This window comes from Thalassophryne amazonica, chromosome 12 (genome assembly GCF_902500255.1).
Source record: "Thalassophryne amazonica chromosome 12, fThaAma1.1, whole genome shotgun sequence".
Lineage (NCBI taxonomy): Eukaryota > Metazoa > Chordata > Actinopteri > Batrachoidiformes > Batrachoididae > Thalassophryne > Thalassophryne amazonica.
Genome location: NC_047114.1, coordinates 1,187,154 through 1,209,755, shown reverse-complemented (window position 1 = coordinate 1,209,755; position 22,602 = coordinate 1,187,154). Strand labels below are relative to the sequence as shown.

At 43.2% G+C, this 22,602-nt stretch overlaps 1 protein-coding gene across 9 annotated transcripts in view; it reads left to right on the top strand.

Moving 5' to 3' along the window:
- Positions 1-22,602, top strand: part of LOC117521482 (supervillin-like) — a 207,587-nt gene that overhangs the window by 66,929 nt on the left and 118,056 nt on the right. For 8 of the 9 annotated variants that reach the window (XM_034182785.1, XM_034182782.1, XM_034182790.1 and 5 more), the window contains 6 exons: positions 6,449-6,572; positions 6,960-7,016; positions 7,526-7,603; positions 16,697-16,841; positions 20,083-20,178; positions 21,365-21,445. In XM_034182785.1, the coding sequence (XP_034038676.1) occupies positions 6,449-6,572; positions 6,960-7,016; positions 7,526-7,603; positions 16,697-16,841; positions 20,083-20,178; positions 21,365-21,445 (581 nt within the window). The remainder of the gene's footprint in view (positions 1-6,448; positions 6,573-6,959; positions 7,017-7,525; positions 7,604-16,696; positions 16,842-20,082; positions 20,179-21,364; positions 21,446-22,602) is intronic. The other variant, XM_034182786.1, reaches the window with a different exon arrangement.

Below are 22,602 nucleotides of genomic sequence, written 5' to 3'. Positions count from 1 at the left end.
TCTACAGGTGTATCAAAGCCAGGGCCAGGATTAGGCTGTACATTACCAGACATGAACAACGATAAAACAATCAACAATCTCTGCTTAAATGAGCGTCTATAAGCCCTGTATGCAGAGTTATATACATTAGATAAATAATTATAAAAAACCCTGTCCAAAATAATGAAGTTCTCCTGAAGAATCATAACACTGGATAGCTGGACCAGCTCAACTGTGACTAAAAACAACAACAGGGGGCGCTGTATGACACCGGTGAAACCCTGCTCACACCCAGAGGTTCCCCATTCTGCTGTATTAAAAAGTTGAAAACGTGAAAAAGAGTTTCTGGATCCATTATATAATCCAGTGCTGCTGTACAAAAATAGTCCAAAAATTGCAGCAAGAAGAAAAACAAAACGGCTCGGTGCCATTATATATTTAAAACTGCCAGGAATAACAACAAGAAAAATTCCAGCTCCGGTGTATCGCAGAGATCCAGTCCAGGTTTTTCCGCCGCTATTCGAGAAAGACATTGACACCATCACGACTCCATCAACACTCTACTGCAATAAGATGGAACCACCAGGAAAGAAGAATGACCACCATGCTCCAAGAGTTGGTATAAAATAGCTTGACAACCAGACTTGACATAACTATACAGGAATACGCACGATGGACTTCAAGACACGCTGGAGGGACTACATCTCTCGGCTGGCTTGGGAACGCCTTGGGGTTACCCTGGAGGAGCTGGGGGAGGTGTGTGTGGATCGGGAGGTCTGGGCAGCTTTGCTTAGCTGCTGCCCCCGCGACTCGACTCCGGATAAAGCGGAAGAAAATGGATGGATGGATGGACTTCAAGATGGCACCAAGACAAAGTAAGACTGCAGGAAGACAAGAAGAGACTTTATAAAGCCGTGTTCCCATTGACGTCATTTTCATCATGACTGTCCGTGAAGTCCACCTATACTTGACTGGTCCTGAAACTGGATCACCACAGCTTCTGAGGTCCACACATGACATCAAAATAGGAACAACACAAGCAGACAAACTCTTTGGTGGCGCATTACTGCCACATCACCATACCATTGTATGGTATTGAGAATGGGTCCACTTCCCCTATACTGCATCAAAGTTGTCATAGTATCTATTTGACCATTTGGTAAATTTGACCAGATTCTGGCAACTCACGAGACTTCTTTAAGACAACACCATGACCTCATTACGATGTAGAAGACGATTCGTCATGATTGAACCAGGAGCCCCCATGGTTTACCATGACACCATCATGACTCCAGTAAAGTTGCCAAAGACACAATCAAGACTATCGAAGCGTGACTGAGACTCTGCACTCCTGCACAGTCCAGCTGCACGACTTGACCAAGATTATCTCCAACAACTGCAGGATGACAGCAACAAGATTAGTAAAAGTTCCATGGTGTGTCTTGGGTCACAGTTTTGGTGTTTGATTCTGATCTCTGCGTTATTCTTGTCCCTAGATCATCTCCTGCATATTATTATTATTAATCATCTCGTGATTTTCCTACATGTCAGTTCTCTTCGTGTTCTCTCGTGTTACTATTGCTTGTGTTAAATGTTTTTGAGGTGTTCTCTCCTACATTAGATGATCTGTATTCTGGCATCTCCTCCATGTTGATTCCACGTAGCCTAGCTTCCCTCAGCATTTCTGCTGTTAATTGTTTAGCAGCCTTTATAACCTCCCACAATGCACTGCCTGCTTTCCAGATAGTCTAGTTTTGTGCCTGCTCTCTCGCGTTGTGTTCTATATCTATGCTTCCGTATTTCCTGAGTTTTGCCAGCCGTCTTTTGGATTTGGTGGCCTGTTGGGATTGTGCCCAGACCCTCCGCTCGAGTTTTTGAATAACTCTTCTGTTGCTCCCTCCTAAAACTCTGTTGCCTGTTGGACTGACCTCCCGTCTTTCTCATTTCTGCCTGACTCCGTGACAAATCCTTTTTTCTGCATCTGAAAACTGTTATTACAAACTGTTGTCATTAAGTGCCTGTGCACAATAAACCAGCTCCTACCATAATAATCAGATCGCAGTAATAATCAGATCTCTCATATTTACATCCACTTCAGTCATCCAATAATTGGAAAAAACGGGTTTACATAATTTCAGTTCATTCATTGGATTTCTTTGGAAGTGGAGAAAGAAGAAAGAACAGGTCCTGAAGAAAAACAATAGACTGTCTCTCTCTCAGTTTCAGTTTTATTGACAAGGGAAACATACGTTTACATGGTCAAAGTGTTACATAGAGCAACAAATAAAAATTAAGAAGATGCACATACAATTAACAATATTCTACAGTAAATAAATGTGTAAACAGGAGATGTGGGATTGAAATAATTGTAAAAATTGCGTTTTCGGTGTAAAAGTATACGATCCTATAAAATGTGTTATATTCTCCGTAGATAAAGTGACGTATCAGTTTAATGTCCTGTTTTGGGTTTACGGTGGTTTGTGTCCATTGTTCCTTCTTTGCGTTGCTGCTGTGTTTGTTGTCCTTCCGCCAACAGATAGTGAAGTTTGTCGATGTTGCTCTCAGAGTCTGTTTGGGTGTTTGTGATCTGTGTCTCTGTTTGTGTCTCTTTGGTGCAGCGGGCAGGTGGTCAGGAGGTGCAGCTCGCTCTCCACCTGGTGTTGTGAGCAGTGGGTCTGTCACAGTCTGTCTTCTCTGGGGAGCCAGGTCTGTCTGTGGTGACCTTTCTCCACGGCCAGGCTGTGCTCACCGAGTCTGTACGTGGTCAAGGATTTCCTGAGCTTTGGGTTGGTCACAGTGCTCAGGTATTCTGCCCCCGAGTTCTGTCTGTTTAGGGACAAAGAGCATTCCAGGTTACTCTGGTTTTTGGTTGATTTTTTTTTTTCCAGTGCGTCACATAGTTTTCTTATAACATGGTTTAGCCTAATGGGGTTTGTATTTGTGTTTGTGTAGAGAGTCCCAGAACCAGCTGGCTGAGCGGGCGTCTCTCTACAGTCTCTCTGTGGATCAGGACTCTGTTATGGAGCGGGCTGGGGTCACTGTTTTTAAGGTGGCCATCAAATGTAACTGCTCTCTTTTGAACTTTAATAATTAGTGGGTATCGTCCTAATTCTGCTCTGTGTGTGTTGTTCGGTGTTTTCCATTGGACATAGAGGATGGATTTACAGAATTCTGCATGCAGAGTCTCAGTTTGGTGTTTGTCCCATTTTGCTAAATCTTGGTTGGCGAGCGGGTCCAGACCTCACAACCATAAAGAGAAATGGGATCTATGCTGGAGTCCAATATTTGGAGCCAGATTTGAATTGGGATGTCTACTTTGATGTTCTTTTTGATGCCATAAAAAGACCCTCTTGCCTCGTCTCTCAGGTCATTTACCAGCCCAGTCTCATGTTTTTTTTTTTGTCCTCCTGTCATGAAATAAGTCAAATTTTTGTGACGGGGTTTTTTAAACTCACTATTACTAACCCTACTCCTTCCCCCCACCCTAACCATAACCAACCCCGACCCCCCCACTTCACTTTTAATTTCGTGCAGCCATCACGGAATGAATGGGAATTAATTCATGCTGCCGTGACACAGTATCACGAACCAATAGATTCATGTATATTTCGTGCTGCTGAATCACGACTTGCCATGAGACCTGGTTGCATTTACACCTTTGTTGAAGATGTCTGTGGTGCTGATGTTTTTTCTGAGGTAGATATAGTTTTCCATCTGATCCAGGAAGAAATGATATTTGTGTGACTGGAATCTGGGTCCTTTTTGGAATATCATCATTTTTGTCTTGGTTAGATTCACTGTCGAGGTCCAGGATTGGGAGAAATTGTGTTGAAGGTCAAGTTGTTGTTGTCCTTCTTTGGTTGGAGACAGAAACACCAGGTCATCTGCCAAAAACAGGCCTTTGGTTTCTGTGTCCACTAGAGTGACGTCCGGTGCTGCCAACTGTTCCAATGATTTGGTCAGTTCATTGACGTAGATGTTGGAGAGGGTTGGACTCAAACTGCATTCCTGTCTGACCCCCTGCTTTGGGGAAAGAAGTCTGTGTGTTTGTTGTCACTTGTACATTGACTTTATGATGTCATATGTTTTTGCTCCAACCCCACTTTCCAACAGTTTGGACAGCAGACCCTTGGGCCAAACTGAATTGAATGCTTTTTTGAAATCTACAAACAGGAGAACAGTTTGTCTTTGTTTTTGTTTCTTTGGTTGTCAGTCAGGGTGCTGAGGGTGAAAATCTGGTCTGTTGGATGGTCAGTTGGGATTTGTTCAGGGTGTGTTTTCAGTCAGGACGTGTTGGAGTCTGTGGTTGATGATCAGGCAGAAGATGTGCCTGAGGTTGCTGTTGACACAGACTCCACAGCCGTTATTAGGCTCAAATTTGTTATCAGTCCTTGGGTCCAAATATTGGGGAAGATCCTGGAGCTCAGGACAATGTTAAAGAGCTTTAATGTGGCCAGTTGGAATTTGGGATCTGTGGATTTGATTGTTTCATTTAGGATGTTGTCAACACCACAAATCTTCTTGGTTTCAGTAGATTTGATTTTGTCCTGCGGTTCTTTTAGGGTCATGGGGTCATCTAGTAGGTTTTGGTCAGTTCTTTTAGGGTCATCTAGTCGATTGTTTTCACAGGCATAACAGCCTCGCGCATGCTGTTGCTGAGAGAACGCTCCATGCGTGAGAGTTTTGTTTACTTCCAGGTTGGTCATTGTCAAGAACTATCCAGCCTTTGTTTCATTAACTGGCTTTATTAACATTTATTGACCCATACGAACTGCAGAACGACATGCTTAGCACTTAGCCTAGCAGTTTCACTCTTCAGTTTCTTCTTCGACACTTTCTTCAACCTTTTTGTGCACACAACGCTGCTTGGCGTAACAGCGATGCCCAGTGGCTCATGTGATAACTGTCACAAACACATCGTGACAGTCTACTCCAACCACGGCCAAAAGCAGAGGAAGCTCCTCTTTTTGAAGGAATACAAGCGACGTAGGGGTGATTTTGGTGGTGGTACATGGTAGCTGCCATTTTTTGAGCTAAGACGTTGAAGTTTTATTGACTGAAATAAAATTAGCTTCCTCTGTACCAGGCTGAAAAGTTTAGTCAGGTAATATGAAACTTCAGCCGACTAAGTGCTTTGTGCAACAACTAACATCAAACAACTAGTCAACTAAGTGAGTTTATTTGACTCAACAGGATTAGACTGCTTTATGAAACTGGGCCCAGGCTGAGCTCAGTGATGAAGTCGTGACCCAGAGATGAGCTCTAGGTGTGTTTACCGTAACGACTCTACTGCTGACTATGAAAAGACCCAGTCAACCACCGAGTTGTCGGAGTTGTAATCCATGTTTGTTGGTTGTTTTGTCACAGTTGTGTCTTGGGGGGCAGAATGGGGAGATGATGTTTCTTCCTCCTGGTAGGTGTTTGTCCCTCTGGGTGCTGAGAGTGTCAGGTCCTTGTCCTGTTCTGGTGTTGAGGTCTCCACAGACTACAGTGTGACCATGAGCCTGGAAATGGTTCATGTCCTCCTCCAGGATGGAGAACATGTCTTCATTAAAATAAGGAGACTCGGCTGGAGGAATGTAGGCGACACATAGGAGATTTTTCTCAGTGTGTCTGTTTCTTATTGATTTCTTAGTTGGTATAAGGTTCAACCTTACTTGTGTGAAGCGCCTTGAGGCAGCTTTGTTGTGATTTTTACGCTGCATAAATGAAATAAATTGAAACTGAAAAATTATTTCTAACCAAATGTAAAAAGTTCCTTTTTTGATGAGCGTAATGGAATTTGTACCATATTAATGGACCTCCTGAGTCTCTTCCTTCTTTGGTTCCTGTTAGTTTGGTGGATGGTACTATAGGTTCGCTATAGTTTACAGGGCAGCTGGATGGACCGTCTCCTCTGTGCCGTGTCTCTCTCTGTCTCTGTCCGTCTCTCTCTGTCTCAGTGAGGAGGTTTGTGGAGTTGATGTCACACCTGCAATATGATGTCATGGTTTTAGGAAACTCTGCTCATCTTTAATATATTTGTCTATAAACCACATAGATTGCCAAGAAATTTGCTCTTTAGAACGCTGAAACAACACAAGGGGCTGTTTGAGGATGCTTGGGCATCCTGTCAAATTTTTTCTGGATGCAATGGTCTCTGAATTTTGTGATCTGATGAAGGATGTTATGAGGCTCAATAATGTTCGTAATCGGATAAAGCATATCAGCATGACCACTTAATATTCAGATAAAAGCTAATCAGATAGCAACCAGATTTTAATGTGCATGTAAACAGGACCAATGTTGTGGATCTCTGCATTGGGGCTCCTCACTCTAAGCTGTTACATGACATTGCACCATCACAACTTATCAAGGGCTTCCAAGACACCACCAAGACCATCCCCAAGAGCTCTGTCAGCCATGGTGAGGTCATGTCATATGGTTTCATTTGTCTGCTCTGGTTTCCTCCGGCTTCCTGTCCTGTCAGAGTGGCCTTGCTGAAGAAGAGTGGTGAGGAGGACTGGAGGAACAGGATCAACAAGAAGCAGGAGGCGGTTACTGTGGCGACAGCTGACCAGCCGCCTCAACTCTGGGAATCTGAGCAGAAGAAGGTCAGTGTGTGCACAGTGCCGGGCCCACGTTTTATCACCCGCACGCCACAGTTATCACACAGAAATATGTCAGCCTGCTGCATGAACACATCGTTAATCTTCACGGCTAATTAATCAGTCAGTGCTACTGATTCCATCTCATGCTGCAGTTCTGGGCGGGGAATGAAAAGAAAACCTTTGTTTTTTTCACGGATACTTTGTGTTCAGTTTGTGCCTCTCATTCGTATCATTTGGGGCTTTAAAATGCTTTTCCTGTTCTTCACCTACTTGACATTCTGTTGAGCAAACCTGCCTGAAGCCTCAGTGGAAATCCTGCAGGCGTTCTCACCCTGAACCCGTTAGACCACCGATGTCACACTGCTGCTCTCCCTGTGTTTAACCCCCCAGGAGGAAGGGGTTCCCGCTCCCAACAGCGCCGCTCTGAATGTGTCTGAACAGCTGTGGGTAAGACGTGCCGGACAACCTGAACCGGTCTTTGTTCTGTTGGACCTGGGCTGTCCAATCACAACTCAGTGTGGAGGCTTTGCTTTCTTTAATGCCACGTATGGAAGCAGAGAGATGGAACATGATCCATGACAGACTGTTACCAAACACACACACACACACACACACACACACACACACACACACACACACACACACACACACACACACACACACACACGCACACACAGAGAGGCATGCACACACACACACACACACACACACAGATGTTTGTGATTTAAGAACTAAAAGTTAAATATGTTTTAAGTTCTGCATGTAGTTTTTTTTTTTACAGAATCACAGATAATTTACAATAAAACAATGTTGTTTCCTTCCAAATTTATCATCTTTTATAAAGTCGCGCTTTGCATCGCTCCTTCATCTAGCTTTGTATGCATGCTCATTATCTTCTCCCTTCCATTCCCTCCTTTCTTTCCTGTCACTTACATGTCCACCTCTGCATCCTCCAGGAACCCGTTTTCTCTTCCACCTTTTCTCCTCCTATCTCACTCGGACAAAAGTGTCAGTATGTTGAGCACCACAGTCAGGTAAGAACATGCACCTGCTGCTCTCAGATGGGCTGCATGTGTCCATTACAAGTGTCCTGTCTGAGCTGGTTTTCATCTGTGCTCCAGATGTTCAGGTTTCTTTGCTCATGACAACATGGGTGCATCTGACTGCACAGTATGACTTCTCGTGCAGAGTCGTAGGGATTAGACAGAGAGGACTGTGTCCACCAGGCTCAAGTGCACAATTCAGCTCAAATCTATTTATATCTGCTTGATTCTGTCCATCAATTATTGTCCAATTAGTGCACCAGATTCAGCACCAGCACCAGATTCAGCAAAATACTCCTCAGACATTACTCTTCAAAAATCGAATGGAGTTGCGGATGTTATGGAGTTAGTTAGTTGGGTAAAAATGGCAAGAATTGTGACCAAAGTCAATTTCAGTAGGTACAGGGGTCAAAAATTAAAGTTGCTCTAATTTTGGTAAAAAGTGATACAAATTATTAGTTGAGAAAATAGTTTTTTAAAAAGGAACAGTTTGCAGCATGTGTCATGCTTAGTTATCATGTTATGGGGTAACATATGTCACACGTCATAGAATCCAATGGACATTGACCTTGTTTGAACTTTACTTTGGAGACCAAACATTTAACACAGTCAAAACTCTATTCCATTCATTTTCTTCTGCTTCATCTGGGGTCAGGTCGCGGGGGCAGCAGCTCAAGCAAAGCCGCCCAGACCTCCTGATCCACACACACCTCCCCCAGCTCCTCCAGGGGAACCCAGAGGCGTTCCCAAGCCAGCTGAGAGATGTAGTCCCTCCAGCATGTCCTGGGTCTTCTCCGGGGCCTCCTCCCGATGGGATGCGCCCAGAACACTTCTCCAGCGAGGCGTCCAGGGGGTATCCGGAAAAGATTCCGGAGCCACCTCAACTGGCTCCTTTCGACGTGGAGGAGCAGCGGCTTGACTCCGAGCTCCTCGCAAGTGACCGAGCTCCTCACCCTATCTGTTAAGGGAGCGCCCAGCCACCCTGCGGAGGAAACTCATCTCGGCCACTTGTACTCGCGATCTTGTTCTTTCGGTCATGAGCCAAATCTCATGACCATAGGTGAGGGTCGGAACGTAGATTGATCGGTAAATTGAGAGCTTTTCCCCCCTACTCAGCTCTCTCTTCACCACGACAGTTCGATACAGCGACCGCATCACGACAGACGCTGCACAGATCCATCTGTCGATCTCACGTTCCATCCGTCCCTTACTTGTGAACAAGACCTCGATATACTTAAACTCCTCCACTTGAGGCAAGGACACTCCACCGACCTGAAGAGGGCAAGGCACCTTTTTCCGGTCGAGAACCATGGCCTCGGATTTGGAGGTGCTGATTTTCATCCCGGACGCTTCACACTCGGCTGCAAACCGCCCCAGTGCACGCTGAAGGTCCTGATTTGACGAAGCCAACAGAACCACATCGTCCGCAAACAGCAGAGATGAGATTCTGTGGTTCCCAAACCAAACCCCCCTCTATACCCTGGCTGCGCATCGAAATTCGAATCAAATCAAATCAGTTTTATATATATAGCGCCAAATCACAACAAACAGTTGCCCCAAGGCGCTTTATATTGTAGGGCAAAAGCCATACAATAATTACAGAAAAAACCCACTTGGTACTTGGCGACATTGGGAAGGAAAACTCCCTTTTAACAGGAAGAAACCTCCAGCAGAACCAGGCTCAGGGAGGGGCAGTCTTCTGCTTGGACTGATTGGGGCTGAGGGAGAGAATCAGGAAAAAGACATGCTGTGGAGGGGAGCAGAGATCAATCACTAATGATTAAATGCAGTCCTCTGGCTTCATGGATAGATAAAGCTGGGTATCATCTGCGTAACAATGAAAATTTAAGCAGTGCTGTCTAATAATACTGCCTAAGGGAAGCATGTATAAAGTGAATAAAATTGGTCCTAGCACAGAACATTGTGGAACTCCATAATTAACCTTAGTCCGTGAAGAAGATTCCCCATTTACATGAACAAATTGTAATCTATTAGATAAATATGATTCAAACCACCGCAGTGCAGTGCCTTTAATACCTATGGCATGCTCTAATCTCTGTAATAAAATTTTATGGTCAACAGTATCAAAAGCAGCACTGAGGTCCAACAGAACAAGCACAGAGATGAGTCCACTGTCCAAGGCCATAAGAAGATCATTTGTAACCTTCACTAATGCTGTTTCTGTACTATGATGAATTCTAAAACCTGACTGAAACTCTTCAAATAGACCATTCCTCTGCAGATGATCAGTTAGCTGTTTTACAACTACCCTTTCAAGAATTTTTGAGAGAAAAGGAAAGTTGGAGATTGGCCTATAATTAGCTAAGATAGCTGGGTCAAGTGATGGCTTTTTAAGTAATGGTTTAATTACTGCCACCTTAAAAGCCTGTGGTACATAGCCAACTAACAAAGATAGATTGATCATATTTAAGATCGAAGCATTAAATAATGGTAGGGCTTCCTTGAGCAGCCTGGTAGGAATGGGGTCTAATAAACATGTTGATGGTTTGGATGAAGTAACTAATGAAAATAACTCAGACAGAACAATCAGAGAGAAAGAGTCTAACCAAATACCGGCATCACTGAAAGCAGCCAAAGATAACGATATGTCTTTGGGATGGTTCTGAATAATTTTTTCTCTAATAGTTAAAATTTTATTTGCAAAGAAAGTCATGAAGTCATTACTAGTTAAAGTTAAAGGAATACTCGGCTCAATAGAGCTCTGACTCTTTGTCAGCCTGGCTACAGTGCTGAAAAGAAACCTGGGGTTGTTCTTATTTTCTTCAATTAGTGATGAGTAGAAAGATGTCCTAGCTTTACGGAGGGCTTTTTTATAGAGCAACAGACTCTTTTTCCAGGCTAAATGAAGATCTTCTAAATTAGTGAGACGCCATTTCCTCTCCAACTTACGGGTTATCTGCTTTAAGCTGCGAGTTTGTGGGTTATACCACGGAGTCAGGCACTTCTGATTTAAAGCTCTCTTTTTCAGAGGAGCTACAGCATCCAAAGTTGTCTTCAATGAGGATGTAAAACTATTGACGAGATACTCTATCTCACTCACAGAGTTTAGGTAGCTACTCTGCACTGTGTTGGTATATGGCATTGGAGAACATAACAAAGAAGGAATCATATCCTTCAACCTAGTTACAGCGCTTTCAGAAAGACTTCTACTGTAATGAAAGCATCTATGTGGATGTTAAAATCGCCCACTATAATTATCTTATCTGAGCTAAGCACTAAGTCAGACAAAAGGTCTGAAAATTCACAGAGAAACTCACAGTAACGACCAGGTGGACGATAGATAACAACAAATAAAACTGGTTTTTGGGACTTCCAATTTGGATGGACAAGACTAAGAGACAAGCTTTCAAATGAATTAAAGCTCTGTCTGGGTTTTTGATTAATTAATAAGCTGGAATGGAAGATTGCTGCTAATCCTCCTCCTCGGCCCGTGCTTCGAGCATTCTGACAGTTAGTGTGACTCGGGGGTGTTGACTCATTTAAACTAACATATTCATCCTGCTGTAACCAGGTTTCTGTAAGGCAGAATAAATCAATTTGTTGATCAATTATGATATCATTTACTAACAGGGACTTAGAAGAGAGAGACCTAATGTTTAATAGACCACATTGAACTGTTTTAGTCTGCGGTGCAGTTGAAGGTGCTATATTATTTTTTCTTTTTTTAATTTTTATGCTTAAATAGATTTTTGCTGGTTATTGGTGGTCTGGGAGCAGGCACCGTCTCTACGGGGATGGGGTAATGAGGGGATGGCAGGGGGAGAGAAGCTGCAGAGAGGTATGTAAGACTACAACTCTGCTTCCTGGTCCCAACCCTGGATAGTCATGATTTGGAGGGTTTAATAAAATTGGCCAGATTTCTAGAAATGAGAGCTGCTCCATCCAAAGTGGGATGGATGCCGTCTCTCCTAACAAGACCAGGTTTTCCCCAGAAGCTTTGCCAATTATCTATGAAGCCCACATCATTTTTTGGACACCACTCAGACAGCCAGCAATTCAAGGAGAACATGCGGCTAAACATGTCACTCCCGGTCCGATTGGGGAGGGGCCCAGAGAGAGAGAGAAAAAAAAGAAAATTCTGTCCATTAAGGTAATGAACAGAACCGGTGACAAAGGGCAGCCCTGGCAGAGGCCAACGTGCACTGGAAATGGGTTTGACTTACTACTGGCAATGTGAACTAAGCTCCTGCTGCAGTCATACAGGGACCAGCTAGCTCTTAGCAAAGGACCCTGGACCCCGTACTCCCGGAGCACCCCCCCACAGGTTGCCTCGAGGGACATGGTTGAACACTTTCTCCAGATCCACAAAGCACATGTGGACCGGTTGGGCGAACTCCCATGAACCCTCGAGCACCCGATGGAGGGTGTAGAGCTGGTCCAGTGTGCCGCGACCAGGACGAAAACCACACTGCTCCTCCTGAATCCGAGGTTCGACTATCGCCCGACAACATCCCCAGTCAGGGTCAACAGCTCCCCACCCGCACTATAGACACTGTTGGTGGAGAGCTGCTTCCGCCTCCTGAGGCGTCAGACGGTTTGCCAGAATTTCTTTGATGCCGACCAATAGTCGTCCTCCATGGCCTCCCCGAACTCCTCCTAGACCCACTTACCAACAAAGACAAGTAGGGTTTGGGGATTGCCACCACAACAGGCAGCAGAGACCTTGCAACCACAGCTACGAGCGGCCGCATTGACAACGGAGGTGGAGAACATGGTCCACTCGGACTCCATGTCTCCAACCTCCCCCGGGATCTGGGAAAAGCTCTCCCGGAGGTGGGAGTTGAAGACCTTGCAGACAGAGAGTTCCACCAGTGGTTCTCAGCAGAGCCTCACGATACGTTTGGGCCTGCCAGGTCTGACCGGCTTCCTCCCCTCCCAGCGGATCCAACTCACCACCAGGTGGTGATCAGTCGACAGCTCAGCCCCTCTCTTCACCAGAGTGTCCGAGACACGTGGCCGAAGGTCAGATGATATAAATACAAAGTCGATCATCGACCTCTGGCTCAGGGTGTCCTGGTGCCACGTGCACTTATGGACACACTTGTGCTCGAACATGGTGTTCGTGATGGACAAACTGTGGCTAGCACATAAGTCCAACAACTGAACACCACTCGGGTTCAGATCGGGGAGGCCGTGCTTCCCATTCACCCCCCTCCAAGTCTCACTGTCACCGCCCACGTGGACATTGAAGTCCCACACAAGAACTGTTCTCACAGTCAAAACTATTCCATTTATTAATCCTATTAGCTCAACTAATAATTTGCATCACTTTTTACCAAAATAGGAGCAACTTTAACTTTTGACCCCTGTACAAACTGAAAGAGATAAGATATATCCTATAAAATCATTTAATAGTCCCACAAAAGGGAAGTTTACAATGTTACAGCAGCATAGTTCTTGCTGGGTTTTTTTAACTCCAGAACATTCAGTCACAGATTGTCCAAACTATACCTTTTTGGAATGTTTATGATCAGACAAATAAGTGGAGTAGTTTTCAATATGATTTGATCATTTTAAAATTTTGACCCCTGTGTAATTCTTTACTTGACCCCTACCCATCCATGGAAATATAGACCTGGAATGGACGTGCGCGCCTCAATCTATTAGCGTCACTCAGGACAGGAAGGTGCCATTACTAAGGGTGGAGATGTGCAGATCATCAATAATAAACTGACCGCTTTTTTTGCACTAGCGTTGCTATTTGTTAACGGATTTTAATAAAAGTAGGCTTGTTTTAAAGCCCTTTAATTGCTCTTTCTAATGAACCCATACATGACTGGGTAGAAAAAAAAATGTTTTATGTAAAGTGTGGAAATGTGGGGAAAATATGCCATTCTGTTCATTTACTGTGAAGGGTTTTTTTCCTGTCATCATAATTCTCGATGGATTTTTATAAATGAGGCCTTGTAAGTTGTATTCAAGCTGATTAAAAGCTCTAATGAACCCATACATGCCTGGATAAAAAATCCTTATGTACAGTGGTCCCTCGTTTATCGCGGGAGTTACGTTCTAAAAATAGCCTGCAATAGGAGAAATCTGTGATGTAGTCAGCATTATTTTTTACAATTATTATAGACATTTTAAGGCTGTAAAACCCCTCACTACACACTTTAGACACTTTTCTCAAACAGGCATTAACATTTTCTCACTTTTCTCTCGTGTGTAAACACTCTCAAAGTTCAAACCTTAGCTGAAAAATAAGACCAACCTGTTTTCAGGCCCAAACATTTGTTTGAGAAATAAAAATAGAACGTTTTCCTATAAATAATTATGATGGCTTTTAGAACTAACTAATTTAATTTTAACGATCAACCTACGACGTTGGACACATAAGAAATTAATAGTGACTCACCAGTATTTCACAGTTCCTCTGATCGCGCCTCTTAGTCCTGGCACCGCGCCGCTGTTGCGTCTCTTTCCAATGAGTGACACCTCGCTGCAGGTGTCTTTTTCAGAGTGAAGAACACAGTTATGGGTAGTTGTTGGCGCTCTTTTTTCTTCTGGGCGAGAAGATTCTTGTAAGCAGACACGCAGAACACAATGCGCGTGCTCTGCCTTCACGGTGCTGCGACCGGTCTGCTTGATGAGGACGCAGAACACAGTGTGCTGTAAAAAAAAAAAAAAAAAAAAAAAAAAAAAAAGATGCAAAATTGGACTAAAAAATCAGCGAAACTGCGAGGCCGCGAAAGGTGAACCGCGTTATAGTGAGCACTGTATTAAAATATAAATGTGAAGTATGCCTTGCCATTATGCTCATTTACCTTGCTGCTTTTTCCACTGTAATATTACTGCTTGTCTTTTAATAACAACAACATATACGAGGTCTATTAGATAATAAACCGACCGTTTTATTTATTTTTTTAACTATATGGATTTGAATGACGTGCGATTACACCAATCATGCTTGAACCCTCGTGCGCATGCGTGAGTTTTTTCACGTGTGTCGGTGACGTCATTTCCCTGTGGGCAGGCCTTGAGTGAGATGTGGTACCGCCCTCTCGGCTGAATTCCTTTGTTTCACACGCTGCTTGAGACGGCGCGCGTTGCTTTATCAAAATTTTTTCTGGACCTGTGAGGAATATCTGAGTGGACACTATTCGAGAAATTAAGCTGGTTTTCGGTGAAAAGTTTAATGGCTGATGAGAGATTATGGGGTGTTTCTGTCACTGTAAGGACTTCCCACGGAGCGGGATGTCCTGCAGCGCTTCCAGGCGCCGTCGTCGGCCTGTTTCGACCTGAAAACATCCTAATTTAAGGCTTAATTCACCCAGGACGTCGTGAGAGAACAGAGAAGATTCAGAAGAGGTCGGCATGAGGACTTTATGCGGACATTCCACTGTTTAAGGACATTTTTTAATGAAAGACGTGCGCGCAAATTCGCCGAGTCGTTTCCGTGACGACTCGGCGAATTTGTGTGCACCGTGACAGGAAAAACACCTCCGTGTTAAAACCATTTGTAAAATTCAGGCGGCTTTTGATGGCTTTCAACAAGTGAGTAACTGAGAAATTGTTTAACAGCTTGGGCATGTTCCAACTTGTCCGTTAAGGTTTCCAACGGAGGTGTTTTTCCTGTCGCGACCCCCCGCGGTCGGGTCCAGCCCGACATGCGACTCTGCCCGCACGTTCTTTCATTACAAAATGTCCGTTAACAATGGAATGTCCGAATAAACTCCTCATGCCGACTTCTTCTGAAAGTTCTCTGTTCTCTGTCGACTTACTGGATCAACAGAGCCTGAAATGTGGAAGTTTTCAACTTGAAACGGCGAGACGCTGCCGCCTCGAAGCGCAGATCGCCATCAGGCGCCGTGGGCCGTCCTTACAGCGACACTACCAGACCAAAATCTCTCATCAGCCGTTAAAATTTTTACCAAAAACATGCTGAATTTATCAAATGGTGTCCACTCAGTTGTGCCTTACAGTTTTGAAAAATTTTTTATTAAACAAAGCAGCAGTCTCTGAGCCATTCCTAAACAATGAAAAAAACGACAAGAGGGTGGGCGACTCCTCACTCAAAGACTGCCCACAGGCGAATGATGTAACCGACAGGCGTGAAAAAACTCTCGCATGCTCACGAGGGTTCAAGCATGTCTGATGTAATCACACATGATTCAAATCCATATGGTTTTTGAAAAAAATAATAAGGTCGGATACTTTTCTAATAGACCTCGTATATGATTTTGACTAACATTTTATTCCAAGTAGATATAAAGCCATTCAGAATTTATGACTTTTGACCCTCAGTCAGGGTCAAAAGTACCTCCTCCATCCCCTCCAACCACACTGTTAAAATTTAAATGCCGCCTGTGACCACATGTACATATCATAAATATATTTAAACATTTTTGTTTCCATATTTGTATGCATGTGAATGCAGCTTAATGAAAAGAACTTATGGCGTTGAGTTATAGTCTCAGTATATCAATATTAAATAACGACTTTAAAATAGACATTTGTTTTACATAGTTACATTAAGGCTCTTGTACAGTTCATTTTAGTATTGGAGAATTTGTTTTTGTAGTCGGTGCAGTTGATGGTGAAGCACTGGCTGCCTTTTTTCCCTCATTTCACAGGTGCCTTAACTGGCTCAAGGTGCTCTGCCCATCCTTAGTAATGGCCGCCGTGTGGCACGCCACTAGTCACGTGACGTCCATTCCAGGTCTCTATTTCCATGTACCTGTCAGCCCATTGAAAATTCACGTGGCCATTTGATTTTTTTGAACAGAGTAACGTCTGAGGAGTATTTGTGCTGAATTTGGTGCTTGTATCACCATGTGAAGGATTGTTTCTGTTGTCTGCTGCACAAAATAGTTTGTTGCAGAGTTTCATGACTTTAGATTGAAGCAGACTTTGAAGACTGGATTTCATGCAGGTGAGTTTTGAAATGTTTGGACATGAACTCAGCTTTTAAGTGTTGATGCAGACCATTAAAAAAACACCTCTAATACCCTGAAATTAAATCTGATAGTGGACCCCATCGTGCACACGTGACATGCACCATGTTGCACTTTAATGCCACTTTATACTTACTGATAACTGATGACTTTGTTTTTGTCTGTCCTGAAGATGGGGGAGGAGATCAAAGCTCAAATGACCATTGAGGAGAGGAAACAGATGATTTCCACCCAGGAGGACGCCTGGAAATCTAAGGGCAAGGGAGCAGCTAACGATTCCTCTCAGTACACCGTGGCTGGATGTATGGTGAAGAAAGGTCGGTGCACAAACCCGCTCGGATCGTCCCCATCCTTAAACATACGAGGGCTGTCAATAAAGTAATGGTCCTTTTTATTTTTTTCAAAAACTATATGGATTTCATTCATATGTTTTTATGTCAGACATGCTTGAACCCTCGTGCGCATGCGTGAGTTTTTCCACGCCTGTCGGTGACGTCATTCGCCTGTGAGCACTCCTTGTGGGAGGAGTCGTCCAGCCCCTCGTCGGAATTCCTTTGTCTGAGAAGTTGCTGAGAGACTGGCGCTTTGTTTGATCAAAATTTTTTCTAAACCTGTGAGACACATCGAAGTGGACACAGTTCGAAAAATTAAGCTGGTTTTCGGTGAAAATGTTAACGGCTGATGAGAGATTTTGAGGTGATTCTGTCGCTTTAAGGACTTCCCACGGTGCGAGACGTCGCTCAGCGCTCTCAGCTGCCATCGTCAACCTGTTTCAAGCTGAAAACCTCCACATTTCAGGCTCTATTGATCCAGGACGTCGTGAGAGAACAGAGAAGTTTCAGAAGAAGTCGGTTTCAGCATTTTATCCAGATATTCCACTGTTAAAGGAGATTTTTTTAATGAAAGACATGCGGGCAGATTGCAGCGTCGGCTCGCAGGAAAAACACCTCCGTTGAAAGCCTTAAGGACAAGTTGGAACATGTCCAGCTGTTAAACAATTTCTCATATACTCACTCCACTGAAAGCCATCAAAAGCCGCCTGGATTTTACAAATGGTTATCAACACGGAGGTGTTTTTCCTGTGCCGCCGCACCGCGCTGGCTGCATCCCGACGCTCGGACCCGTCCACACGTCTTTCATTAAAAAAATCTCCTTTAACAGTGGGATATCCGGATAAAATGCTGAAACCGACTTCTTCTGAAACTTCTCTGTTCTCTCACGATGTCCTGGATCAATAGAGCCTGAAATGTGGAGGTTTTCAGCTTGAAACAGGCTGACGACGGCGGCTGAGAGCGCTGAGCGACGTCTCGCACCGTGGGAAGTCCTTAAAGCGACAGAATCACCTCAAAATCTCTCATCAGCTGTTAAAATTTTCACTGAAAACCAGCTTAATTTTTCGAACCGTGTCCACTTCGATGTGTCTCACAGGTTTAGAAAAAATTTTGATCAAACAACGCGCCAGTCTCTCAGCAACTTCTCAGACAAAGGAATTCCGACGAGGGGCTGGACGACTCCTCCCACAAGGAGTGCTCACAGGCGAATGACGTCACCGACAGGCGTGGAAAAACTCACGCATGCGCACGAGGGTTCAAGCATGTCTGACGTAAAAACATATGAATGAAATCCATATAGTTTTTGAAAAAAATAAAAAGGACCGTTACTTTATGGACAGACCTCGTATGCCGCTCAAACTGCACTCACGCCCTCGTCACTGCGACGCTCCAACAGAATCAGCTGTCAGTGCTCATACGATACCTGATGCACTTATAGATTAACTGTTTCCAACACGGACACATCAGATGTTCTGCAGTAAAATCAGTGTCCTGCCCGAGAAAAACGTCCATCCTTCAGGGGCCTCATTTATATCCAAGGTCTTAGAACATGATGGGGCTTGAATACTTGAACAAAACGGGACTAAAAGTTGTAGAAAATCTCTTTGACTCACACTTGCACCAAAATGTAGGATAATAGCTGCAACAACATAATTCTTACTTAAATGTACAAACCCCTTTGATTTGTGATGAAACAGACTTTGTGTTGAAGTTATTCGTTATTTCTGTGGTACATCAGAAATCCACCACATCCACAGAAACATCTTTGGTCCTGGATGGCAACCAGCCAGGCAGACGAGTGCCCTTACAGTGTGGAACAATGACAAAAATCACATTCTGCACCCTTTTTAATTTATTTTCAACAACTATACAGTACATACATATGAAGGATTTTAGAGTGAAGTGAAATGATGTCATGATTCTGATGTCAGAATAAAAGTAAACTTGTAATAAATGTGATCTTTTAACAAAATGTAAATACGCTCTTTCAGGAGCCCATCATGTGCCGTGCGTTTGGAATCATTCCGGGTCGTTATAGACTCATTAACTGGAGTTGACATTAAAATGAACATTGTCTCAATGTAAAATTGAAGTGTCAGTAACAGAATCAACAGTCACAAGCAGATTTTTGTATGTCCATGAACTTCATGGGCAAACTTTATTAAGTCCTTATAACCCTTAACTATATATAACTTGTCTTTTCTGCCCTGATTTCTGCACATAGCAAAAAGTCCGAACACCTGCATTGCTTCAAAATATTTTAGAGTCCGATTTTCCAGCTAAGTAAAGTCAGACTTAGACAGAAACTCTTCCCCACAAGCTGCTGTGTGATTAGTTACAGTAGTTACTACTTTTTTTTTTTTTTTACTAATAGCCCAATTTCATAGCCTTAAGAGTGTGCATATCATGAATGCTTGGTCTTGTTGGATTTGTGAGAATCTACTGAATCTACTGGTACCTTGTTTCCCATGTAACAATAAGAAATATACTCAAAACCTGGATTAATCTTTTTACTCACATAGCACTACTATTATTCTGAACACTACTGTACAACAGGAGTTAGTGTAGCAACCAAAAACACGGGTAGCGGAAGGCAGGAAACAACCGGGAACGGACAAAAGGTACACCGATGTTACAAATCACAAAACAACCAGGAGGTGTCAAAGAATAATCTGGCAAACTCAAAAAGAAACAGTGCAGCACTAAATAATGACACAAATGAACAGACCAATGACAGGTGCTGTGATGTGGAAATGTGAAGCAGCTGTGGGGGAGACCGGGTGACACAGACACACAAAAACTGACGATGACAGACTGACTATAACCCACAAAAGAGCGCCGGGAGTGAGTAGAACCAAAAACATATCAAACTTAAAGGAGAACCACACAATAACCAAACACCAAACCAAGGAACCAAAAGCAGAAAACTAAAGTGGAACTCAAAAGGGTGCAAAAACAGGGAAACAACACAACTAACAGATATGGACACGAGACTGAACACAATGACAATTAACAGGACACAGACCATAAAGACAACTAACAAACATAAGAGATAGACAGGGGACAGACCACAACACAAGCAAGGACTTATGGGTCCCTGAAAGAGTCAGTGGGAGTGTGAGGTGACGATGTTGGTGAGCTCAGTGTGTACCAAAGCAACACCACTAAACCGTACAGGTAAACATGTTGCTTTACAAAGTCAGTCTATCTGTCTGTGTGCCCACAGGTCTGACAGCCTCCTCTTCATTTATCAGCCCAATCCTGTCACCGGTCTCCGCCAAACCCAAGAACAACACGACAGCTGTCAACAAACCACATGAGGGTGAGCCTTCACCACCCAGAAGTCCAAAACTCTGCCTCCACTGCACTCAGTACTCACAATACCTATGTGTAGGCCGACCAACTCAGGGGGGTCATCAAGATCTGATTAAACAGACAAAATCTATAAAGACCTGCCCATGTTCATGCCCGCATTCAATGAATGTTCCTCAGCACCAGCAGGTCAGTGACAGACTGCTCTGGTCACTGAGCAGCAAGCAGCTGAGTGAATTCTATTAGGATGGTCCTTGGAAGTACCCTGGCCAGCACAGAGAGGTTTAATGCTCTTCTAGTTGTTGCAGTCCAGGAAGTCTTCTTTTTCATTCCAAGTCTGTTCTCCGAGTCTGGAATGATACCAAATGGAAGTAAAGATTGACCGGCAGCACCAACAGAACAGCATCTCCACCTGAACAATGAGGTTCAGCCCACGTCAGTGACGTGTCCTGAAGCAGTTTGTGTCACACAAAACCCCCTTTTTTTGTGAAATGGGGAGATTAACATACTGATACAGACACATCTGAGCCTGTGCTTCCCTGTGGTGTTTTCCCGGATGTCTGAGATTCTGAGTAGATACTGTGCAGTGCACACAGCTGGAAGCTGTCTCAGATCACTGGGTCTAAATTAAACACACTTTTTCGTTGTTTCATGGAGACAAAATTCCCCTTTATTCCACTTTCACCAACCTGCAAATTCCTGACAAAAAGCACCCGTTTCTCCGTGAGAATCAGGACACGGATGTGTCACAGAGGTGACAGCTGCCGACATAACCAGAGCCCAGTACCCCACATCCCTGCAACTTTACACACCCTCATCTCTTTTATCCACCTTTATAATCTCCCTGAGATTCGGTGGTTGGCAGCTGACTGCAAACACACAAAATATTCCCAATGAAGCTGAATGACACGAGTGCACCAAGTTTAATTACACGAGTAATCATTTCCGAGTCACAAGGAAACAAGTTTCAAAGCCAGGGGCTGTCTGACAGCCATAAACATGATGCAGAACGGCTCCGAGCCTGCAGGGGGCAGCAATCATACCGACAGCAGGTTTAATTAAGACATAAATTCTCCACTACCATAAAAGAAATGAGCACAAAAAGCTTTGGGCACTATTTTGCATGTTATGTTCTTTATTTCTATTGCATGTGATGTGAACTACTGCAATTTAATAATTCATCATTTTATTTCTAGAGATTGAGGCCAAACCAGACATGGAATCTGACAAGAAACTGGACAAACTGGAGAGGTTTTTAGGACGTTTAAACAGTAAAGGTAATGGAACGTTGGTATGTGTGGAATCAGCTGTTTGTACATTTTTACCAAAAACCCCCCCAAAAAAACAGAATCCAGTTGGTTGTTTGAAGATGCGTTTCTTTTTGTTCTGCCGCTCGCTCAGTTTTGACGGGAGAACAGTTTCTCATCTTCAACCACACTCGCTAACAGTAGCTGTGGACTTGAAGACGCTAAGAAATTCCTTGACTGTTGCCCAAATGAATATTTTTGTGGGCAATTTTGATGTCAACCTTCATTTGGTACGACTCAGCAACAGACAGGCAGACATGACCATGACCATGACCATGACCATGACCCCAGTGATTGACCTTTGGAAAATTTGACCTTGTTGGGCAATTCTGGAAGCCACTTCCATGTGTCTACCAAGTTTGGTGCAACTCAAAGTGAAAATCATCAGTTTTAAAATTTGATCCCAGTGGCTGGTCTTTGGTGAATTTGATGTGGCCTTATTTTGTGAATATTTAAGTTAAACAATCTGCATATGAAGAGTCTATTTCCAAAATGAGACATATTTTCTTTATTTAGAGAAACTCATGTTTTTGTTTGTTATTATAAATTCTAGTAAATGATGACATAAAAATATATTCATCACTTTTTAACACAGATTGAATAAGAATTTAAAATCCTGTTAAATTTGTGTTGATTTTAATGGACAACAACTTTGGTGGTCAAAAGGATTTTCATTTAAATTCACATTTTTTTCCAAAATGCTACATATCCATGGCTGAAATGGATATGAGTTGTTTCTGAGATAGCAGCCATCTTGAAAGTCCTGACCTTGAAGTGTCCTTGAAAGTCAAACTGACTTCAGATGTCTGATATGACCTGTATGTACTTGATATCCAACCTTTTGGCCAAAAATAAGCTTATTTTGGCTCTACGACCAGCCATTTCCAAGATAGCGGCCATCTTGAAAGTGACCAGCTCTCTCTCTCTATATATATATGTATATATATATACATATATATATACATATATATATACTAGTATATATATATATATATATATATATATATATATACATATATATATATATATATATATGTATATATATATACATATATATATATATACATATATATATATATGTATATATATACATATATATATATATATACATATATATATATACATAT